Raw genomic sequence first — 22092 nt, forward strand, 5'->3', positions numbered from 1 at the left:
TAGACGTGGTATAATCGCAACCGTTTAAATAGGAGAGAATGAAAGGAGAGAGAGATTAGGAAGGGAGAAAATCTTACTCCAATGTTGAAATATGATGTTAGGTTATATATCTTTTATCCACTTCCATACGCAAGAACAAAAAACAGAGGATCCTCATTAAAAATAACACATGCCTATTGAAGATCTATTCGTCCAATAACATATTATTTAGTGCACTAATTTGATGTCCCTAATATTACTCTTAATATTTCGTATAATTTGATTTGTCTTTCAATTGTACGCACACAAAATTGATTTGTACTAGTAACGGTCGTCTCCCCTTGTATATCGTTGATCTCTATTATTGAGTTGGCTTTAAGAATTTTGGGGCACTCCAAAAAAGTTATTATGCAATTTTATTTTTAAAAAGTTAGCTTAATAATTTTTTTTGCATATTTAGATACAAATATACATTTATGAAGAGTGCATAATAATTTTTTTGAAGTGCCAATATCCCCGTTCTAATATAATTTTACATGAATTTTAGAATTTTATAAGTCAATTACATAGAGCCCATGGAGGCTAGGGGGCCGTGGCAATCTCTAGTCTACATGTAGCAATCTTTGGGTTTGCTTTTAATAATATCTGGAGAAGCACGTAGTATATGCTTCTTCAAAAAACACTTTGAAGCTTTCATAAAAAAGTTTCAAACATTTTTCGAATAAAAACTTCTAACAAAAGCGTTTATAGACAAAATTGTTTTCCACCTAAAACAATCTCGATTAAATGACCATTAAGTACACTCTTACATTAAGCCCACGAATGAAAAAATTATAAGTTTGTGGACTGTGTGACTCAGAATAAGGCCCAAAACAAATATTTTCCATAAGGCCCAGTATATTTGTATTGAGTCCAAGTTAGGTTAAGAACATTTGGAAATTGGAATCCCCAAATTTGTCATCAGCTGGTAAACCCTAGAAAATGAGGAGAAAACTCAGGTGATAAAACAGGACCAACCAGACACCATCAATGGCGATTCCGGCGTCCATTCTGTCGCCGCCGTCCGCAACCCCCAAATTTTCGGTACCACTCTCCCACTCTCCCAAATTCCCGATTACTTAAAAATGTGAAATTTACAGGTTTTCGATGAATTAATTATGATTGATTCCAATTTTCCTTCTTTATTTCAGATTGAGCTCTTTAAGCAGAAACAATTTCGATTTCAAACCAGCTTCCCGCCAAGTCGTGTAAAAGCAGTTTCATCCACGGCACAATTTGGAGAACCCAACAAAGAAAATAAGCAGAAGCTGCAAATCAAAAGCACTTTTGTGAAGGAGAAGCTGTGGGAAGCCGTACCTGCCCCAGTGAAGGAGCTCCCATGGAGAAAAGCAGCAGATACAGCACTGGAGCAGCTGCTTCTGCTTGGGAAAAAAGCACTCATATGGTCGTTTGTTACTTTTGGCACCCTCAGCTTCTTATCAGACATCATATTTTCCATCTCCAGAAACTATGAATTGATGATACCATTTGGTCTGTTTGTTGGGTGCTTCTTGACTGATGTTTTGAAGGAGACATTGCAGCAAGTGCTTCCCAGGTCGGAGGAGAATGCCAATGAGATTGAAAAGCACTTATTTGGTATAAGCTGCTTTTTTGCTGCTGTTAAGTTCGTCTCTGCTGGTCTCCCAATGCAGGCAAGGGTGTTTCTTCTGCACGTTGCAAATGGCGGGTTCCTGCAAGTTTTGTGGTTGTGGAGAGGTTTCTTCAACGAAAAAGACGAAGATGATGGTGTCGATAATTCCAATTCTTCATTGGTCATGGATGTGAAATCTTAACACGACTCGGTGTCTGTTTAGCGTTTTGCGTTTTTCAGTTACGTTTTTTGTTAAACGTTTGTAACCAGTTCTATTTGTGCATACTTTACCAGTTTTGATCTGCGTCGTTTGCAGAAACTGATCCGTTTTCGTGGTTGTATGAGTTGAGTATCTATGCAATTCAAAATGTGCTTAGAGAATGAAATAATCGAACTTTGCATTAACGTTTCGTAAAACTTTTCAACTGTTTTCGATACATTTAGTTTAAGATAACGAACAATATACACAACAATTTGCTTTGCTCAAATAACAAGTGTACAAAAAATAGAGTTACTTGTATGTTTGCTTGTATGTGTCTGTACGCTTCCGACTCAAAACTGTAAAATTAAAGATAGCCTATGGATGTTTACTTGTATGTGTCTGTACGCTTCCGATGTATATCTGGCCAAAACGAGAACCTGCTTCTTAAGATTCAAGAATCTCGTTCCAGCCGGCTCCATAAACGTGAACTTGCACAAAAAACTAGTCAATTACGTCCCAGAAGAACGCTCATTTTCGATCTGCCTCACCGTCGAAGGTGACATTCCATGACGGATTAGTTTGGCTGGGTTCCTCCCCTGAAAAGAGAAAAGCACAAAGAACCAAGCGATTACATCACTGATGCCGCGTACAGGAACCCTCGCGAGTACTGGATGAATCAAACCTGGTGGCTTGACATTCTCTGGATCCGGATTTATGTCACCCTCAATGCGAGTTGAGCATCCAAAACTGCACGAGACATCAGGAGTTAATGGGGACTGGCAGTAAGCTGTATGCAGCTGTTGATAAACCTCTTCCATCCTCCCCGCTTCCTCATCCTTCTGGTCCATATCAATAAGAATCTGCAAACAATCCCCTCATCAAGTTTTGGAGATAGAGAGGCATGGTCTCAAATACCACATACATGCACATGCACGTGCACGCACGCAAATACAGTTCATTTTCAATCACTACCTCTGCAACTTGGTTCTTGAACAATGGATGAAACTGCTGTCGACAGTACTCGTTAAACAAAATAGTGAAGATAAGCAGTGGAATAGTGAAACCTGATGCAATTGGTGATTTTCTTAATCCGAAGACACCGAGGGCAATTATTTGCATGATAACCAATGAAATTATGACTGTATTGTGAATCATAGGCCAGTACTGTCCCCCACTTTCGTATTCTGCTATATACACATTAAGAATCTGAAATAGGCATTGTAAAATTTAGCAACAAATTAATTATTCGAATGCCCCCCAAAGAAAAAAATGAAAAAGAAAAAGAGAATAATGATGGCCAGAATGAGAGAGGAACTTACCTACACCGGGGATGCTACAGTGGCATCCCCGTTGCAGGGTAGTTCTTCTCCCTCAAAGAGACCTAACAGAATAAGGAACAATAGATAGGAGGAGTCCTCACCTGGTTTCGATATATAAAGTAAGCAAGTACAAAGTACACCAACAAGAATGGCAATATTAGGGGAACCAAGATAGAACAGGTGAAGCCAATGAACCCAAACAGCAGGACTCTAGGAATTTCTGTATGATATGGAAATGATAGTGAGTCATTATACCGTCCTTTCCGTAATATGAACCGTCGGAAATAGTTGCAAAGAAGAGGATAAATTTGCATGAGTTCACATGCCAAGCTTGCCCAACCAGATGATAAAACATAAGTCATGAAGAACTTAGCCTGAAAATTCAAGACCACAACCATAAATAAAAATCAATAATAAAGCTTTCAGCTTTCATAAGCATCACATTACTGAAGTAATGTCTCGAAAGTCGAAACAATTATCACTTACAAAACTCTAAGTCACTATGTTAACCATTATGACCATCTGGAATTCAAACTAAAAATGAGTAGACAATTTCTAATGGACAATTTAATATCTATGAGTACTAGTAGTGGACTTGACCCATCTCAATTACAAAGTAACCCGTTTCAAACATGACAAGGAAAAACAGTCGTCACACGTAAGTGATGTAACAGTCCAAATAGACTAGCATAACTGGAACACAACTATTGATCTTCTAAACATATTTAAAGATCAAGGGCATATCACCTGTGCTGGAATCGCGTTGGCAAGTTGCGCAGGTATGTCTTTCACACTAGAAAATACACTCAATTGGCTGATAACAGAGCCGGTAAAAACATTAACAAAAAAGACATTCCAGATTGTGAAGTATAAGACTTTGAAGCATGCACTCTTTTTCCTCTGACTGCGAGAGATCCACCCCTCCACTGTTGAAAACAGCATCATGACAGGTGGAACGATGTAAAAAGCCACAATTAAAACCACACTTGGCAGGTACCCCGTTATCACCTGGCTTACATAGTTCCTGCATATGCGCATAAGTAATCATGAAAATGAGTCAAAGCCATTGCAAAACTTTATCCCCGTACACACAGAAAGTCCATGTTTAGTATCCATCATACACAGCATAACAAAAAAATTAAGGTAACAAGGAGAATGTGTCTGTCAATTGACTTACTTTTTGAGCAATCCTTTCAAAGCTGGAAACTTTTTTTCCAGGCTTTTTAGTGCAGTCATGCCCTGAACAAATGTGACAGGAATAAGAAACACAAGCATAAAGGCAATAGTAGCCAGAAGTGTGGCTAACTTCCTGATCCACAGTTGTCCGTACGGTATCCAAAGGTTTGACCAATACACATCATTTGGTTCCGGAGCCATATCTGTCACCCAATGCATAGGATTTGAAGAATGAAGAACCTTTGATGTAACAAGAGCAGCACAGCGAGTCTTGAAAAAGACAAAAGCAGCAGCACACACCTGTATGTAAGACCAAAGACATTTTAGGCTATAATATCGAAATTTCCACAAAAGTTCAATCACTCATAGACAACAACTTATACCTAAATGATGGCAACAAAGTCAAAGTAACAGAACCACAATTCGAAAATGTCACTGATTACGGGAAGAGACTACTCAAGATTCATGTCTTTGACACTGCCATGTGGGATTTTTTTTATGAGTTGGTACTCTGCAGATTGAGGTTCATAATTTCCTACACATAAATGGGCTGATTATGGGAAGAATGGATAGACATGTGTACTTGTGTGCATGTATGTTTTTATTTTAAAGTATACATATTAACTAACATAAATACATACATACACACAGATATAAATATTACTTAACCATTCAACAACTTTTATTTCTACTTTTCTTTTATTCAAACTATGGTAACTAAATAAGGAAACATCCAATATAAAACTGAAAAATGAAAAACAAAATTCCAAAATAAAAACTAAAGGAGCCTAAACAAGTTAATCAAGCCAAACACAATTCTATTCCAAACATTTCAAGTCCAACTTTCTGCTTAAGGTGTTATAACCGCCATAATAATATGTGACCAACTGTCTAACAAAACCTGGAGGCAACTGAAGCAAGAATACATGACGATACTAGGAACACTTATGTAAAATTTGGCTCAAAGGGGTTATGTGTAAGTGAGTTAAAACCTCAAGGGATATTAGTGTAATGTCTCAAACATGAGGGGGTTTTGTGAAAACTCGATAAACCTCAGGGGGTTTTAATGTAAGTAACCCTTGCTTACAAAATTTTCAAGAATTCCATAGTCAGAAAACCATTCTAAAAAAAACCAAATCAGATTCGAAAGATTAAAGCCATACACATCACTAGTTGTGTGTGAATACGTGATGAAAACCAGAGCTAATTAAATTAATTGGGGCCACAGCTTGCATGACCTTTTTTCTTCCACCCAAACTATTGTCGATAAGGGATGACTTCCCTTTAACACTCTCTGAATCGTTCGTGAGTATCTTAAAAGAATCAGTAGCTCCTCCAGACATACCACAATGAAATAGATCTGGTCTATGACTCTGTTCCACAGAAACATCCTTAAGAATCTTGCACATCTTCCCTGCATCGGTCTGCAAAGTTTGATATATCATAAAGTTGCATTAAAAAATATATGGGACATAATTGAACAGATGCATGTGAGTGGAGGAAAAACCCACTGATCCTATATTTAATTCTTAAAGAAACCCATCATATAGTTTATATAGCTATCTTAAACCACATATTAGTCTAAGTGCAGCTCATGCTAACAGTTATGACGATATAAGCCAATGATAAAACAATGTGATTGCTCAGGAAACAGCTGAAATAATTCAAGCCACATACATACCATCAGTTTCTGAACTTTACCAGATCGATACACCATTTGGTGTGACAAGTAGCTTGATGCATGATATTTTGTGAAGAATTTTCTTACTGAATCACTATAAGATACTTCTGGTGACCATGGAATAGCACGAACAACAATTGTAAAATGACTTGGATTTGAAGAAGATCCAATAATATATGCCAGCCTCAGTCTAGTGATGTGATTATATTCCTACAGAAGATCCACAACAAAAACACAAAACCAATGTTTAGGATGTTTATAGTTGTATGAACTAAAAGCAAAGATGAAGAACTTTTTACAATATATACGATATTGTACAAGAGGAGATGGGTTTTAAATCCTTACAAAGTATAGGAGAATACAAGCTGAAGTAGTGATAATGTACAATGCGAGACAATGGGTCCAAAGCCTGACATGAATTAAAACAGAAAGCAAATGACCAGTTAGAAACTAGTTTCCTGGTGTATATAACGAGAAATAGTTAAATCAATATTGAAACTTCATAAAGATTGAGAAAAAACAGAAGAAAAGGCGGATTATCAGAACTTGCTCTGCACCTTCATAAAAGATAACAATTTTTAAGAAAGTGTTTTAATAATCAAGGATATATGTCTCATACCACTTCGAACCTTCATGAACGTTCAAGATGGTAAAGACTTCCAAGGATTCATCATGGATTCCCGGGTGATCCTTCGTTTGTCCATGATAATTCACCGGAAGCACTATAAAGACGCAGATGACAGCAGCAATGGAAAAGATTCGAAGACTGTGAATGGACAAAATATTAGGCTACAGTATTAGGTAGAATTATTATTCTGCAGACATAAACCATAAAGATCTAGGCAGGGTTTAATTACCTAAAAATAAGCATCCTGATAAAAACAACCGAATCCAAGCCACCGACTGTCAAAAAATCTTCTTCTTTTGTTTTCCATGCTTTCACTAGCCAACTAGCAGAAGGAACAAACCTTTCCAAATTGAAAAGATCACTTCTTCTTTTGGATATCGTAAGCATTCGTCCAAAGTAGACGTTCACATTGCTCGGTTGTTTCCTCAATATAGAATATAGCAAAAAGAGTACCACGCACACAGCTATATTAATACCAGCAGAAGTCAAAAGAGCTGCCAGATTCATCTCTACCCACTAAATCTACAATCTTCAAAGTATCTCATCGCCCAAGAAAGCGAATGCAAGACATCCCAATTACACCACAAGCCGAATTCAGCTAGTAATCCGAAGTTCCGAACACACACAACTCAGCTGCTGCAATACTTATCCGTCGATTTGCCTACCAATTCGAAATTTCGACAACTCAGAAATAAAAAAGCAGAATCCATACGTCCTCATTCAATTATTGATATCCCAAATTCCAAAATTCAACTTCAATTCTCACTCTCACAAAACCAAAGCTATTCACATTGCTTCAACTCAAATTATTCGCAACAAATATATCAAAATTAATCACAAATAATCAGTAATTAACAATCAGATCAACGCTTCAGAGTCTAAGCAAATAGAAAACAAAGTAGAAATCAAATCAAAGAAATCAAAAACTGGAAAAAATCGAGTACCTGAATCAACAATTCGAGTAATTCGCAGAGAACCCCAAGTGAAGGAAGCGAATTAATTAACTGGAATTCTGAGGGCAGAGTGGGAATTAAGACTCGCACGCCATTAATTGCCGCGCTTTTGCTTCGACTTCACAAAAACTCCAACGGTAAAAAAATATCCACGAACGAAAATTTACAAAAATAGAAGAGAAAGAAAAAAAAGAAGAAGAAGAAAAAGAAAAAGAAAAACGTAGAAAATAAACCCTGGATAATATTTCAGGCAATTTTCAATGATTGGGGGACATCCGGGGAGAAGAAAGAAAAGAGGTGAAAGCGCAGAAGAAGAACCAACTTTTTGCGGAATGCCACGTGCTGTCAGGTGTTTTTGTACTTTCACTCAAAAATACGCTGGGGCAACGGGTGGCACACGTGGTGGACTGCCACGAACACTCGACGATAAATTTTTCGGAATGATCGGTATATGTAATGATGTTATACAAATTGTGAGATATGTGTCTCAAAAAGTTAATAATTTAAAAAATAAAATTTTTCACCACTTCTATAAAAACACATGATATACCACTCGTATTCCTGTCACAATGAAAATTTTCTCCACTAGGACAGTCCAAGCCTAACTGTCCAACAGGATCGTATAAGGCATTTTCAATAAAGATAGCTAAAAGTTCAAAAGCTAAAAAATGATTTGATTTGTCAGAAAAATCATCTTCAATTGATGACTGGTTTATAATTCTTTAGAGCCCATCGGTCATTATTTGGTCAGGGCATCAATCTGGCCAAATGTAACCCTTCTTTCACCCCTTTTAAGGGTACGGTTGCTTAGTTACAATAATTAATTAAAATTCAATGTCTAAATTTATAAACATCCAACAATAATTTAAAAAGACTGCCTAGACAAAAATCCACCTACTAAAAAACATCCAAATAAAACCCAAATTTTAAAAAGACTGCCAAGTACAAAAGTAATTAACCTATTATTACAAAAATATTTACAACTTGTGCCACAATATTCAAATCAAATCCATAAATGTTATTACTCACCTTAATTATAATGAACATTATTAGACATACTATTTTATATATACACACACACGTTTAAAGTATATTGTACTACTATAAGTTCAACGTATATACTTATATACATACATATATATTATATTTCTTTATTTATATAATTTGATACACACATATGTAATAAAAAAAATTGCTTGATTCATGTAAAAATTCATGCAAAATAATTTACCTACAAAAAAAATAATGTTATTTGATTCAAATTGTGCACCTACTATTAAAATTTTAAAATGTTAGATTGCTTAAAAAAAGCAACATAACTTACCCAATATATGTACAATACAAGTGAAAGTTTACCTACATAATAACGCAAATCCAATATATGCAAAATAATTTACCTACAAAATATAAGTTATTTGCTAATCATAAATTTACATATAGGTAAATTAATTAGTATAATATTTTTTATTGACCTTATTAAGCATGTATTATTACACATATTAGGCATGTTTTTTTGTTATTATATATTAGGCAATGAATTTATACTTTTTTTTTTTTTTTGCAAAATCATTAATTCTCCCTTACAATCTGCATGGAATTAATTATGTACATCAAACATTAAAATAAGGGTAGTTTATGCATCCAAAAAATTTTAAATGTGTAAAGTCAAACATAATTAATGAATTGGCTGATGCAGAATCTAGGCCATGAGCTTTGTTTAAGTAAAAATCTTATGCCGGGTTTTATGTGACATCCCGTCCCGGGATTATTAAAACGCACGTGTGAAATTACCTTATTGCCCCTAGTTCGTTTTTGTCACGTTATGGGTGTTTTGTGTGGTGTGGCATGTGTTGGACCACACACACACACACTCACACACACAGTCACTCTTCCCCTCCCTCTGTCTCTCTCCCCCGTGTCTCTCTCTTCCTTCCCGTTATCACCATACGTACGGACAAACACCAAAACCACCCAAACCATCGCAGATCGAGGAAACCAAGGACACCATTCAACTCGTGAGGTCGAGGCGAGCTCAGACATACCAATTTCAGGTGAGAAATACTTCGTTTTCACGTCGATTCAACAATGGCCGATTTGAGTACTGTTCATGCAAAGTTTATACATTGAGTTTTTGGGATTTCTGAGCTCGTAGGTGTCTTAGTGAGGTCCTAAGGAGTGTCGGAGTAGCTCGTTGGACGAAGTTGGACGTCGGGAAGGCCTGGTTCGAAGTTGGCCGAGTTTCGAGTTTGAGACAGGTATGATCGCGTAATTTTTAGCCTTTAAAAGTGGTCCAACGTGATTCTATTAGTCTAGGGCTTTCTTTTGGTCCAAGAATCATAGAAAATGGTTGAAAAACGAAGGAGAATAGTGAATTTGAAGTTTTCCCCAGTTTCCGGCGACCGGAGTCCGGCGAGGGTAGGCCGGAGAAGAAAGGAGAATATTCCGTTAAGTTTAACGGAATATTCCTAACGGCAGTGACGGCGTCAGTTAGGTTTAACGGAATATTCCTGACGGCGTCTGTTGACACCGTCAGTGTGCATGGCACGTGGCCGCGCGTGGGGGGCGCGTAGGTCCGTGCCTTGGCCGGCGCGTGGGGGCGCGTGCGGCGGAGGGAAATTATTTTAAAAATATGGTTGTGATCCTGAGGTTGTGTAGAGCACATTGGTATATTCATTTGTCCATTTTGAGCAATGCATGAGAAGTTGTTACGAGAAGTTAGTTATGTGCTTTAAAGTTAACGTTTTTATAGTTGTTTCGCATTTAGGTGACACGTACCCCGAGGACGAGCGTGCACACGCGAGACAAGGGGGCTACGACCCTTCTACATACCAGTGAGTGGGCTTTTGTTTTCCGTATATACCTATATACATTTATATTCCCAGAAATTGATTTAAAAGGGGTTATTTGCCTTATGCCATGCATGTTATCATTATCGTTTATGCATCATTGCACGCATTAGTAGTGGCATACATATATATGCATATTGGTGATGTGGACGTGCAGGTAAGTGCCAGGTAAGTATTATTCACGTTTATATTTCAGTAGTGGTTAGAGATGCTTAGAGAGCTCATAACCTGCACCCCCGGTGTTAGTGCTCCCGCCCAGAGTAGGGCACAGTCCTTCACGTGATGTTCACCTCCCGCACCACATGCTCAGCTTGGATCCAAGTTAGGTGCATAGGCCTGTCGTACAGACCACATTAGGTGGTTCCGACTCGTAGGTGACCCGCGATTATTCGCACAGCCTTCACGTGATCGTAGCACTAGAGCGTATATATATGTTACACCCAGGCCTGTCGTACAGACCACCTTGTGTGGTTCCGACTCGTGGGCAGGTTCAGTTATAGGGTTGAGATTTGAGCTCTAGATGCAGCCGTACAGGTCACGTTAGGTGACTCCGGCTGCCAGATTACATGATATTGATTATGTTTATGCCTGGGCACTTGCATATCGTATGAGAATTCGGCATGGCATATTATCGAGCATGATTGATATACCTTGAGCATATTTGGCATATGTATTATGTATATATATTTTCTGGGAAGTATACAGGTTTTACGGCGAGGGGTTAGTAAGTATTTTATAAATGGTTTTCGAAAGCTTTGTTTTTGCCCACTCACGCTTTTGTTTTGCGCCCCTCCAGGTTCTAGTTGCTCAGCCGTTGCGGTGGTTTCCCTTGAGGGCTTTCCAGCGTTTCTGACAGACACTCCCCATTGTAGGGTCGCCTTCGGGCGTACTACTGTTGTCGTTTTTGTTTGGGCTACTATAGACCTGCTCTGAAATTGTATCTCACTTACTAGCACTTATTGTAGTACTTTGTATGCTAGTTTCTAATTATTCGTACTTTTATATTGCTACTTTATTAGCTTCCGCACGTGCACATGGCTACGTCACCTTCGTGTGACGGCCAGCACGCTCCGATCTTGGTCGGGGTGTGTCATTTTATGTGAAGAAAATTAAGTTTCAAGGGCTAAAGATGTATTTTCAGTTAAATTACCCAATAAATTTAAAATATAAACTTAAAATTAATAAATTATCTAGAAAGTTATGTTTAACTTTTTCGGTTAAAAATAATATATATAAATACGGCATAATATTATTCATTTAAAAATAATTTTTTATAAAGGTATAATTCTCGACCATTTTGGTCGGAGGTCGCCTAATTGCCTTGCCTTTTGGATTATTATTTAATTTGTTTTAACCTTTTTGCCGTTGGTGTTACGCTACGCCACGATTTATCGTACTTAGATGCGCTAGGGTATTCTGTCCCACGTGATTGGTTCGAGCTTCGTTATCTTGTACACGGAACCTGGCACCACACGACTTTTTTTCCCTCTCCACGGATTGCTGTGACTGGGCTCTCAAATATTGGATCAAGCCCAATAGGACTGGCCCATTTTTTTTACGAGGGGAAACTTGGGGCTCTTTTCGTAGCTCCATGGGATATAGAACAGCTTAAAAACCCTAACCCTAAGGAGGGAAAAGTCCAACTAAAACTATTCTCGCTCTTACGAAAACATTTCTGGTGTATATTGTAAACGAAAAAACCCTAACCCTGAACCCTGACCCTAACGGCGATGGAGGACTGGTTTTGCTTACCTGAAGATTATATTGTAACGAATATCCTCACCAGATGGCCCGTGAAATCTCTACTCTGATTCAAGTGCATCGCGAAAATGTGGCTTTCGATAATAGGATCATTGATCGACATAAACAGAAAAGGAAATTATGGGAAAGGGAAGAGTAGAAAAGGTAGAAGAAATTAAAGTAAATTCATATCATTTCATTTCATTTCTAGTCATTCAAAGATTGTTAGGGTTTGACATGTAGATGGGTCTAATGGTATCACATATGTAACAGACCTAATAGATAGCAATAACAGTAGCTAGTCCAATTGGTCTAACATAAGTCCAATAGCTTAGAGTCGCATCATTCGACATTATCCGATCAAGAATTCGCCAAATCCCAGTTCAAATTTACATCTGAGCATCAAACCTTAAGACCTAGACTCCTACAACACACACTCCTCTTCGGGATCCCAATCCATTGACTTGGATCCGCCCCCGCCGTCGCGGTTTGGAGATGTTTCTTCTGTCAGACACCTCACCTTCCCAGTAGAACTCCAGCAACATCCTGTCAGACTACTAGCGGCGTGCAATGGTTTGGTGTGTTTAACTGTAAGTTTGCCTTCTAATTTTGGATCAGTGTATACGAAGCTATTATCTTTGGAACTCATCGTCTGGATTGTCACGTAAATTACAATCGTTGAACAAGAATTATCCACCATCTTATTTTGGTTTTGGTTACGTTTCAGCCACTGACGATTACAAATTACTAATCAAGTTTAGTGGTGAGGTTGACGTCCATATGTTCTCGTCGAGAGCCAACTCATGGAAAATGATTGTGGCCCCTGACGAGGGTTTCTCACGTCATTATGGGGGTGATGAGAGCATTCTTTTCAATGAAGTACTTCATTGGCCGGTGACCGTGAGTGCTTTGGGGGGAAACTGCGCTCTGTTAGTTTTTGAATTGTCCGTTGAAGAGTTCCGGGTAGTACCATTGCGTTCTTTTGACATGTTAAATACATTTCGTTTAAGGGGTCCGTTTTATGTGACTGTTGTTGGAGGATGTTTGTGTGTATCGTATTCTGAGGTAGTGAAAGATTATGATGGCCATGTTGATGTATGGGTCTTGAAAGAATATGATGTGAGTGACTCTTGGATTAAGCTCTATATATAGGTTGAAGATTAATACTGACAATCTCCCCTACTCCTCTGTGATACGTTTTCAACGAATCTTCATCACGGAAAAGAGTGTAGTTGTATGCAGCAGTACTAGCGGAAGCGGAATGGAGTTGATCAAGTGTGAAACAAAAGAAGAGAAGCTAGTCAATGGCATGCTTTACAAGTTTGTGGATCTGATTGACCCATACACTCTAAATCAATACTCTACATCTTTTGGTGATAGCCTGCAGGTTATTACACATAATGAGAGTCTACTTTGGCCTTAATGATAAACCCTCAACAGCACATGCCATGAACACAAGCCGTAAGCCGAAAGCCGAAGGGAGTGACCATGCGCATGCTCTCGGCAGCACATGATAAACCCTCAAAAGCGTACATGCCATGAACACAATCTTTTGGTGATAGCCTGCTGGTTTGTTTTGTTTACTCTTCGTTATGACTTTAGCGTTTATTTTCTTTAGTCTCCATGTTCTTGATTTATGTTCTTCTTATGGTTTTTCATACAGCTACAATGTTAGAGACACTCTCAAGATTAGTCTTGTATTATTTTAATTGTCGTACTTGTATGCTGGTTTTCAGAAATTTGCTGGATCCTGCATCGTATCCTATATATGTTGTACATGTGCCCGTTGCATCCAAACTGATGTGAACTCTACTCTCTTCCAAGGCCAGTGAATGGAAAAATATATATATTCACACACCAATGAGTACCTTATATACTCACTTTTTTATTTGCCCAACTAACAAAATGCAATGTATTTTTTATACGCATTTTTCTAAATCCTAAACCCAAAAAAAATATGTCCATTCACACACGAGGTGATAAATTTGGCACAATTTGGTTTTGGTTGTATTTACACAAAGATAATACTTAGTGAGTACCCTATATACTCACTTTTTTATTTTTGCCCAAGGACATTTTAAGTTTTTAACACATATTTTATTGTTTTGAAAAATAATTAATTTTTCTTGAGCTTTAAAAAGTGAAAAACGCATGACATCTTTTGATTGAACCAAATCAAAAAATGAATATATAAGGTACTCACTCGTGAGACTGCACACACCTCTGAGTAAGACTGCAATTCTCCAACTTTCATTTATGGCAATAAATGTACATGAGTAAAACTGGTATTACCAAAGAACATTGGCTAATCGGTGGAAGCTTTCCTCCGCAAGTAAATCGAAAGTTACAGTGGGAGGTTCCTCTAACCAAATACAATCAACTCCGGAATGGAGGGCCGAACGGGTGAGATGATGAGCAACCTCATTAACTTGTCGCGGACAAGGTTTTCTGAACCTGAAGTAGAGGCCATTCGTTCTATATAGTTCTAAGCTCAAGAAGGCTAGTTGATTGACTTTCTGGTTGTGTCACTACGACAACAAAGGGCTTTTCAACACAAAACTTGCCTACTTCTTGCTCGTCTCCCCTCTTGCAGCATCTCCCTCTTCCAAGGCTCTTGCAGCATCTCCCTCTTCCAAGGGTATCTATAATTTCTGGAAGCGGCTCTGGAATGCTCAAATTCCCCCAAAGTCAAAGTGGATGCCTGGCCGATTTGCAATAATATTATTATTCCAACTAAGAGCAATTTGAGATCAAAGCACGTTGACATCAACACCATGTTTTTTGTGGGAGTCAAGTTGAAACCATTATTCACCTTATGAGGGACTGCCACTTCGCCAAATTCTTTTGGATCTCGACAAACTGCATTCTTTTAGGTCCTTAATCTCTTAACAGCCCTGTTCAGCACCGTATGAAGCCTCCACTTGTTCTTTGAGCACCTGGGTTTAGTCATTACTAATTGCTTATGAACAATGGTACTGGAGCCCACAAGGGAATTGACTCGTTGCATTACGACCATCAGTGTTGCTTCAGACATGTTTGCAAAGCACACCCTAAACCAACCGGGTTCAGAACAATGACACGAAGAAGCTCGTTTTCAGCTTCAAAAGTGTTGGACCTCAAAAGGTGCCTCTTGTCCACCCAGCAAAATAACCCAGCATTGCTTTCCAAACACCTAAGCCCTGCCCCTCTGAGCCCACACACACGCATCTCCTTCCTCTTTTTAAGACGCTTTTGATTCTCCTCCATGTAATTGGTTCTGAATTTCTTGTCTTTCAGCATCTCACAAAGCATGTATTGAGTTTGTGAGGAGATAAGTCCAAAGCTTGACATCTTTGTAGCTGCGGGCACAACTGTTAAATTGTTGGAGTAAAGCATACCTACTCGGAAACCTGGCAAACCAAAATCCTTAGAGAGGCTGTATACAATGTGAGATCGATTCCATATTTCGGCGTCTTCTAGGTTTCTTTTGGATAGAGCATCTACGATGCTTACAAAACTTGGGTAGTTGAAAGTGGTTCCTGAGTATATTTCGTCGCTAACTATGTGTACTTCTTTTGCAATGGCAAAATCGATGATGTGGTTGAGCTCAAGTCGAGTCATTGTTGTGCCTAAAAGGTTCGAAGGATTCGTGAACAATACTCCTTTAACTTTTAATTTTAATTTCTGCGCACGTTGGTAGGCCTCCTCCAATGCAGACTCGGTGATTTTGAATCCATTTGCACTTGTGCAATGTATTGGAACGATTTCAACTCCGGTACACCACTTAAGATCTCTATCAAACCTGCCGAAAAGTAGAAGTGATCAATAACAGTTCAGATTAATTTGCAAACAAAAGGTCATCAAGAATACATAACGAGATAAAGAAATGTATGGCATAAATACTAGGGCACACAGATTATGATCAATACCCTGGGTAGTATGGAGTGGGGATGAGGAAGGCTTCGCCAGGATCGGCAAGGCAAAACATAAGAGTCTCATTGGCAGGAGTTGAACCCGCCGTGAGCACAAGCTTGTTCGGATCAAATTTTACTTTGTTTCCTCTCATTTCCGCCAAGAACTCAACCAACGCCTGTATATACAAGTGAATTTTAGTCTGCAACATATATATATACACACACACGTACTTGCACACGTCTAAATATGTGTTCATCCAGATCAAAATTAGAAGTAATTACATTCTTGAAAGCAGGGAAGCCGGTGTAGTCTTGAAAGAGAGCCAACTCTCTGAAAACGGATTCTTCATTTCTTTTCAGCTCCAGAGCATGTGGATTGCTTTCAAGCCATGGCTCAATAAGGTCAAACGAGAGCTGCAAAAATTAATTAGAACTAATCTTAAAATGCATATACATATAATCAAAGGAAAACTAACCAAAAGAGCTTCAAAATTTTGAATTTTAACCAATGAATGATGAGATGGAATGGATGGATGAAATAAATTATTTTTAAAATATTTCATTGGGAAGGAAAACGTGATAGTGAAGCTTCAATGACTCTTTTTTCTTTTAGAGAGGAAGAGAGAGAAATCTATTTACGTACAGAAATAAAGAAAGAAAAGCAAGGTAGTAATTTTCAACAAAAAATCAACCGTGCAAAAGCGGCACCCAAATTACTTTTTAAATATTTCATCGGGAAGGAAGGGAGAAAGTGTGTAAGGAAGAGAGATTGTGAGGGTAGAGCCAACCAAATCCTTTCAAAATGACATCAACAAACTCCAAAAAATGTTAAAAAGAGAGAAATTTGAGATAAAAAAAATATATTGCTGACATCAATACATGACAGTATTTTGTAAGGAAATAGTTTAAAAAATAGTGATAGTGCTAGTGTTCGATTTTAAGAAATAGTCAGTGTTTAGTTTACGAAATAGTTAGCTTTTTGTTTAAGAAATAGTCAGTACTTAGTTTACGAAATAGTGACAGTACTAGTTTACGAAACAGTGATAATACTAGTGTTTGGTTTGAAAAATAGTCAGTGCTTAGTTTACAAAATAGTGATAGTACTATTACTTGGTTTAATATATATAGTCTATTGTGTTTGGCTTAAGAAATAGTCGGTGTTTAGTTTATGAAATAGTAATAGTACTAGCGTTTAGTTTAAGAAATAGTCAGTATTCAATTTACGAAATAGTCAGTGTTTAGTTCAAGAAGTAATGATAATATTAGTGTTTCGTTTAAGATATAGTTTAGTTTAAGAAATACTATTCAGTTTAAGAATTAGTCAATGTTTAGTTTACAAAATAGTGTTTGGTTTAAGAAAATGTCAGTGTTCAGTTTAAGAAATAGTGTTCAGTTTAAGAAGTAGTCAATGTTCTGTTTAAGAAATATTCACAGTATTAATATTCATAAAACTAAATAATGAAAATTTTCTTTATTTTTGATTTTGTAATATTATTACTTAGTTTGTTCTAAAACAATTGAAGGAATATTCAAATAAACAAATAATAAAATAAAAATAAAATGTTTATGGAGTGAGGTGAAAGGAGAGAAAAGAGTGGGGAGAGGTGAAAAATAAAAAATAAAAGAAAAAGTTGATGCGGACGGGTGAGGTGAAAGGAGAAAAAAAAATGGATGTGAACATGCGAAAGAGGGAGAGAGAGAAAGAGGTTGCACGGTTAAGTGAGGAAGATAGTGTGTGTGATGTGACGCGCGGTCCCGCGCATCAGTATATGTTTTTTATTTGTTTTTTTCTGTTTTGTTGTTATTTAAAACTTCTGTCTTTTTCATTAAAATTTGAGTCATTTTTATTAAAGTTTAAGCATTTTTTATTAAATAAAGTTAGTATATGATTTTTGGTTAATTAAAAGTTTTAAGAAGCCCTTTTCATTAAAGTTCCTTATAATTAATGGCATTACCATAGTTTTCCTAGAAAAAATTGCATTAGAGCAGTTCCACCAGGGAACTGATAAGCCAGCACCCAGCCAAAAAACCAGCCCGGCACCCAGGCTATCCACTCCAGCCTAGCATTTTGACCGGCACCCAACCCAAGCCAGGCAAGAGACCGGCCTAAAATCGACAGACCCACATGTCGGGCCATCAACCTCCCGCACGATCAACACGTCGCAGAGAGATCTTGGTGCAGAGCTCCTCGAGGCTGAGGTTAAAGAAGGCCAATTTGCAGGCGGAGCAAAGGGCGATGAGGATGGGGGTTTGGGGGCCTTCAACGCCCTCCTTGAGGCTGAGGTTTAGAGAGAGAGAGAGAGATCCCTTCCACTGTGTTCTTCCCATATCCCGTCATCTTGCTAATGGGTTTCTTTCTTCTGCACATTGGAGGGGAGTGGTGGGGGAGCTTCTGGGCAGAGACAGGGGAGGGGAGCGGTGGGGGAGTTTCATATCCCTTCATTTTGTTAAATTATTATTTTATAATAAAAATTAATAATATTTTAATAAAATTGACTAGGCTATTTGGTTTTAGGGGCGGAGATGCTTTAGTCTATTACTGTACACTTGAGTCTATTACTGTTTACTTGAGTGGATAAATGAGCGGTGTGCTGGCACAAAGTCTTTAGGGGTGGAGTTGCTCTTACTAAGCAACAATAATCTTATATATGATAGCTATGGACTGTCACCTGGTTCTCTGCAAGTCCCATCTGAATGATGCCGTTTGGATTTTTATCTTGGTCATAAGGGTTCTTTTCGTATTCTATCCACCCTTGCAATATCGGATACTCCTAACTTTATTAAAAAAAGGGTTATTATGTAAAATGGTCTTTGAGATTTGCATGATCAATAGAAATGATCACTCAGATTAAAAATCAATAGAAATGGTCTCTGAGATTGTCCACCATCCATAATTTTGGTCATTCCGTTAAAAACGATTTTGAGCAATTTTCAAAGCTTTGTAACTCAATTGTTTCTCAACCAAATTCGACCCATAATATATTAAAATGAAGATAGGAAAGTGTAGAATAAGATTATACCTATTTGGAAGCTCAAAGGTTGCCGGAGATGACCGGAAAATAGCCTGAAAGGTGACTGGTCAGTGGAAAAACTGGAAAACTCGCCGAAAACTGGGTAAACTTTAAACGTTCATAACGTCTTCAATACTCAACCAAATCGAGTGATTCAAAAACGAAAATAATACTTCTTGATGACATGAAGAGAATGGTACCTTTTTCGAAGGCTAACTCACCATGGTTTGGTCAGAAAACGGCTCGAAAGTAGCTAACCATTTTCAAGTTAGCCACTTTCGAGTAGTTTTCTAGCCAAACCACGACGAGTTAACCTTCAAAAAAGAACCATTCTCTTTATCTCCTCGAGAAGTATAATTTTCGTTTTTGAATCACTTGATTTCGTTAAGTATTGAAGAAGTTATGAAAATTTAAAGTTTACCCAGTTTCCGACGAGTTTTTCAAGTTTTCCCGCGGACCAGTCACTTTTCAGGCTATTTTCCGGCCATCTCTAGCAACCATTGGACTTCAAAATAGGTATAATCTTATTCTACACTTTTCCATCTTCATTTTGATATATTATGGGTCAAATTTGGTTTAAAAAACGATTGAATTACAAAGCTTTGAAAATTGCTCAAAATCGTTTTTAACGGAAGAACCAAAATCATGGATGGTGGACAATCTCATGGACCATTTCTATTGATTTTCAATTTCAGGGACCACTTCTATTGATCATACAAATCTCTTAGACTTTTTGTATAATAACCCTTAAAAAATTAAAATCTGTGAACTACACTTTGATTTGTTCGATGAAAAGAAAAACTCATTGTTCATCAAATGGAATGAAGGTTTATCTTTTATTCAGTGAATCACTCTGTAAAAGTAAAACATGCAAATTCACTGAATCTATTTACCACAAAATAACTTGTTTTGGAAACCTCGAAATTGCACTTTGTAGACAAAGCTCCAATTAGGACAAAATTAAAAGACAATTGTTCCAATTTCGTTTTTCATGGATTAAAAGAACAGGGTTACAAAGCAGATAAATGGGTATCAATTTTCTTTTGTTCCGAGCATTAGCTATTTAATTGGTTCATTTCAGTTTAGTACTAGTTAATCTGAATCTCTCATGATAATTTGTGTTCAACAGACCGTATACTCATGTGGAGTTTTTTACTCGACAGAGTGGATGCAAATTCATGAACCTGATGTTAGCTATTTCGTTGTCGTATTCTTGCACTATTTGTTTAATTTCTAAAAAAATTTCATATCACTGTATTGTCGTGCCCGTACTCCGTATGCATGCAACACCGGTTAATTAGACTCTAATTTCCACCGAGGTTAGTTGACAGAATTTTTTACCACATGCAAAAGTAGGGATAAAAATATTTAAAAATACTTGCAAGAGTACAAGGTTATCGTAGTATAGCAGCTCAAGCAAGATTGTTTTCCATAGAGATTGAATGAATAATTTGTAATTAAATCAACTCTTAATTAATTATTAAAACAGATTTTATCAAATATTTGAGATTTATGAATTTGAAGAGATTAAATTAACAATAAAAGAAATTTGAAAGTTTGGAAACAGTAGCAGCAAAGAAGAAAAATGTTTTTTAAATTAAAATCAATTTCGAGAAATTCTAGAGTTTAGCCATCACCGTTACAATCTTATGCAACTCTATCATTTACTTATGAATTTCCACATACATGCTTTGAAGGTTAGGTTTTCCTAATGCATATTTTCCTCATGATGTTCAAGCGAAACGTATATCTAACATGCAACCCGTCTGCGATGTTCAAATCAAATATAAACATGTAAGACTCATTAAGTTTTGTGAAAACCCTTTGAAAAACCATGCAACCTTTAAGATTGTGATGTTCGCCTTAAGTGAACTAACAATTACTAATCACAAGAAGCCCTCTTCAATTTCAGGGTGATATTCCAACAGAAATTGCATCAAATTACTTGTTTAAAAACCCTAATGGTCGTGAATCACTAAGACAATTAGATAGTTTAATCGCGGTGATTATAATTCAAAGCAAGCATGCATCCATGCATAAACAAATTAATAAAATCACATATTCATGCTAAGGCTCGTGACTTCGCCCTAGCAAAAGGACTAGTTACGAACTTACGAACAATCATAATGAAAACTAAAGAAAATATATTAACTAGAAAAATGATTGAAAACACCTTGTAGGTAAAAAGTCTGAAGTTCTCCAAAATAATGTGTCTTTTCCCAATGTTGTGTCCCCCCAAACCCTAATGGCTAAAAAGCCTTATTTATACTACTCCAAATTAAAACCCTCATATAAAAAGTTTTCTAAAAACTAGGAAATAAAATAATAAAAGGATAACTATGAATTACATTCCTATTCTGACTAGGAAATCTGACCAGCATAGAAATAGTCACGTTTTTAGACCTTCAGGATTCCAAAACAGGCCCAAAACAACTAGAATTAAAGATTATGACCTCCTCTTTAAGTTGCAAGAAGAGCCCAAGTCCAAAATCCTTCATCTTCTAGCCCTAAAGTCGCAAATAAGCTCTGCAACCCAATCTGCCAGCACTGCACGCTGACATAAATTAATTCGCCACAATCAGATGCTTAGGGATAAAATTATGAAATTTTGATGCAACCTTCTTGACAGATTCACGAACCCACTCCAATTGGAATCACTCAAAAATTCCACCGTTTGAATACTTTATGCTCAAAACAAGTTTGCATGTCCTACATTAAAAATACATAACAAAGCATCAAAATTTTATCAAAATAAAATATACCAAAAGTAGAGAATAATATATAGTATAAAATCGGCCCATCACTAGTGAATGGAAGTTGCTGGAGATGCTAAGGGTTTAGAGTTTAGGGAAAATTGTTTTGCATGTATTCGAAGATGCCTTCAAGCAATACAGTGACAAGTTCAATTCCTTCAATACATACCAAAACAAATTGTATGACTAATGACTCGGGTGTTTTTCGGCTGGAATATGACCGGCAAGGCTTTCTTTGTCCAATCGAGCAACAACATCCATCGGGCCTAGGTAAGCCCAAA

General features: G+C 37.3%; 2 protein-coding genes and 1 pseudogene across 5 annotated transcripts; 1 reads left to right on the forward strand and 2 right to left on the reverse strand.

The window, feature by feature from the left end:
* Nucleotides 1–932: 932 nt before the first annotated feature.
* LOC137717729 (uncharacterized) lies at nt 933–2028 on the forward strand. Its single transcript, XM_068457190.1, has 2 exons — nt 933–1062; nt 1170–2028. Exons 1-2 carry the CDS (start codon nt 1009–1011, stop codon nt 1809–1811), a joined length of 696 nt encoding a protein of 231 aa, XP_068313291.1. The 5' UTR covers nt 933–1008; the 3' UTR covers nt 1812–2028.
* On the reverse strand, nt 1991–7892 carry LOC137717728 (CSC1-like protein RXW8). Of its 4 annotated transcripts, XM_068457187.1 has the most exons (12): nt 7560–7892; nt 6845–7276; nt 6607–6753; nt 6333–6396; nt 5988–6197; nt 5545–5730; nt 4308–4606; nt 3878–4154; nt 3232–3504; nt 2784–3017; nt 2494–2671; nt 1991–2407 (listed from the first exon to the last, which is right to left on the reverse strand). In XM_068457187.1, the coding sequence occupies exons 2-12, from the start codon at nt 7120–7122 to the stop codon at nt 2340–2342; spliced, it is 2214 nt and encodes a 737-aa protein (XP_068313288.1). In that variant the 5' UTR covers nt 7123–7276; nt 7560–7892; the 3' UTR covers nt 1991–2339. The 4 variants fall into 4 exon arrangements, with proteins under 4 accessions (XP_068313288.1, XP_068313287.1, XP_068313289.1 ...); XM_068457186.1 differs by having other exon boundaries at nt 1991–2671; XM_068457189.1 differs by lacking the exon at nt 1991–2407 and having other exon boundaries at nt 2535–2671; nt 2876–3017.
* Nucleotides 7893–14988: 7096 nt separating this feature from the next.
* On the reverse strand, nt 14989–21556 carry LOC137718166 (1-aminocyclopropane-1-carboxylate synthase 8-like; annotated as a pseudogene).
* Between the last annotated feature and the right edge of the window lie 536 nt (nt 21557–22092).

This window comes from Pyrus communis, chromosome 15, assembly GCF_963583255.1.
Source record: "Pyrus communis chromosome 15, drPyrComm1.1, whole genome shotgun sequence".
Lineage (NCBI taxonomy): Eukaryota > Viridiplantae > Streptophyta > Magnoliopsida > Rosales > Rosaceae > Pyrus > Pyrus communis.

Excerpts from the sequence above, each read along its gene's own strand:
- LOC137717729 (XM_068457190.1), top strand. The coding sequence starts at position 1,009 with ATGGCGATTCCGGCGTCCATTCTGTCGCCGCCGTCCGCAACCCCCAAA. Across the intron at positions 1,063-1,169 it reads CCGCAACCCCCAAATTTTCG|ATTGAGCTCTTTAAGCAGAA; the intron begins GTACCACTCTCC and ends TCTTTATTTCAG.
- LOC137717728 (XM_068457186.1), bottom strand. The coding sequence starts at position 7,122 with ATGAATCTGGCAGCTCTTTTGACTTCTGCTGGTATTAATATAGCTGTG. Across the intron at positions 6,198-6,332 it reads CTTGTATTCTCCTATACTTT|GAATATAATCACATCACTAG; the intron begins GTAAGGATTTAA and ends GATCTTCTGTAG. Across the intron at positions 5,731-5,987 it reads GTAAAGTTCAGAAACTGATG|ACCGATGCAGGGAAGATGTG; the intron begins GTATGTATGTGG and ends CAAACTTTGCAG.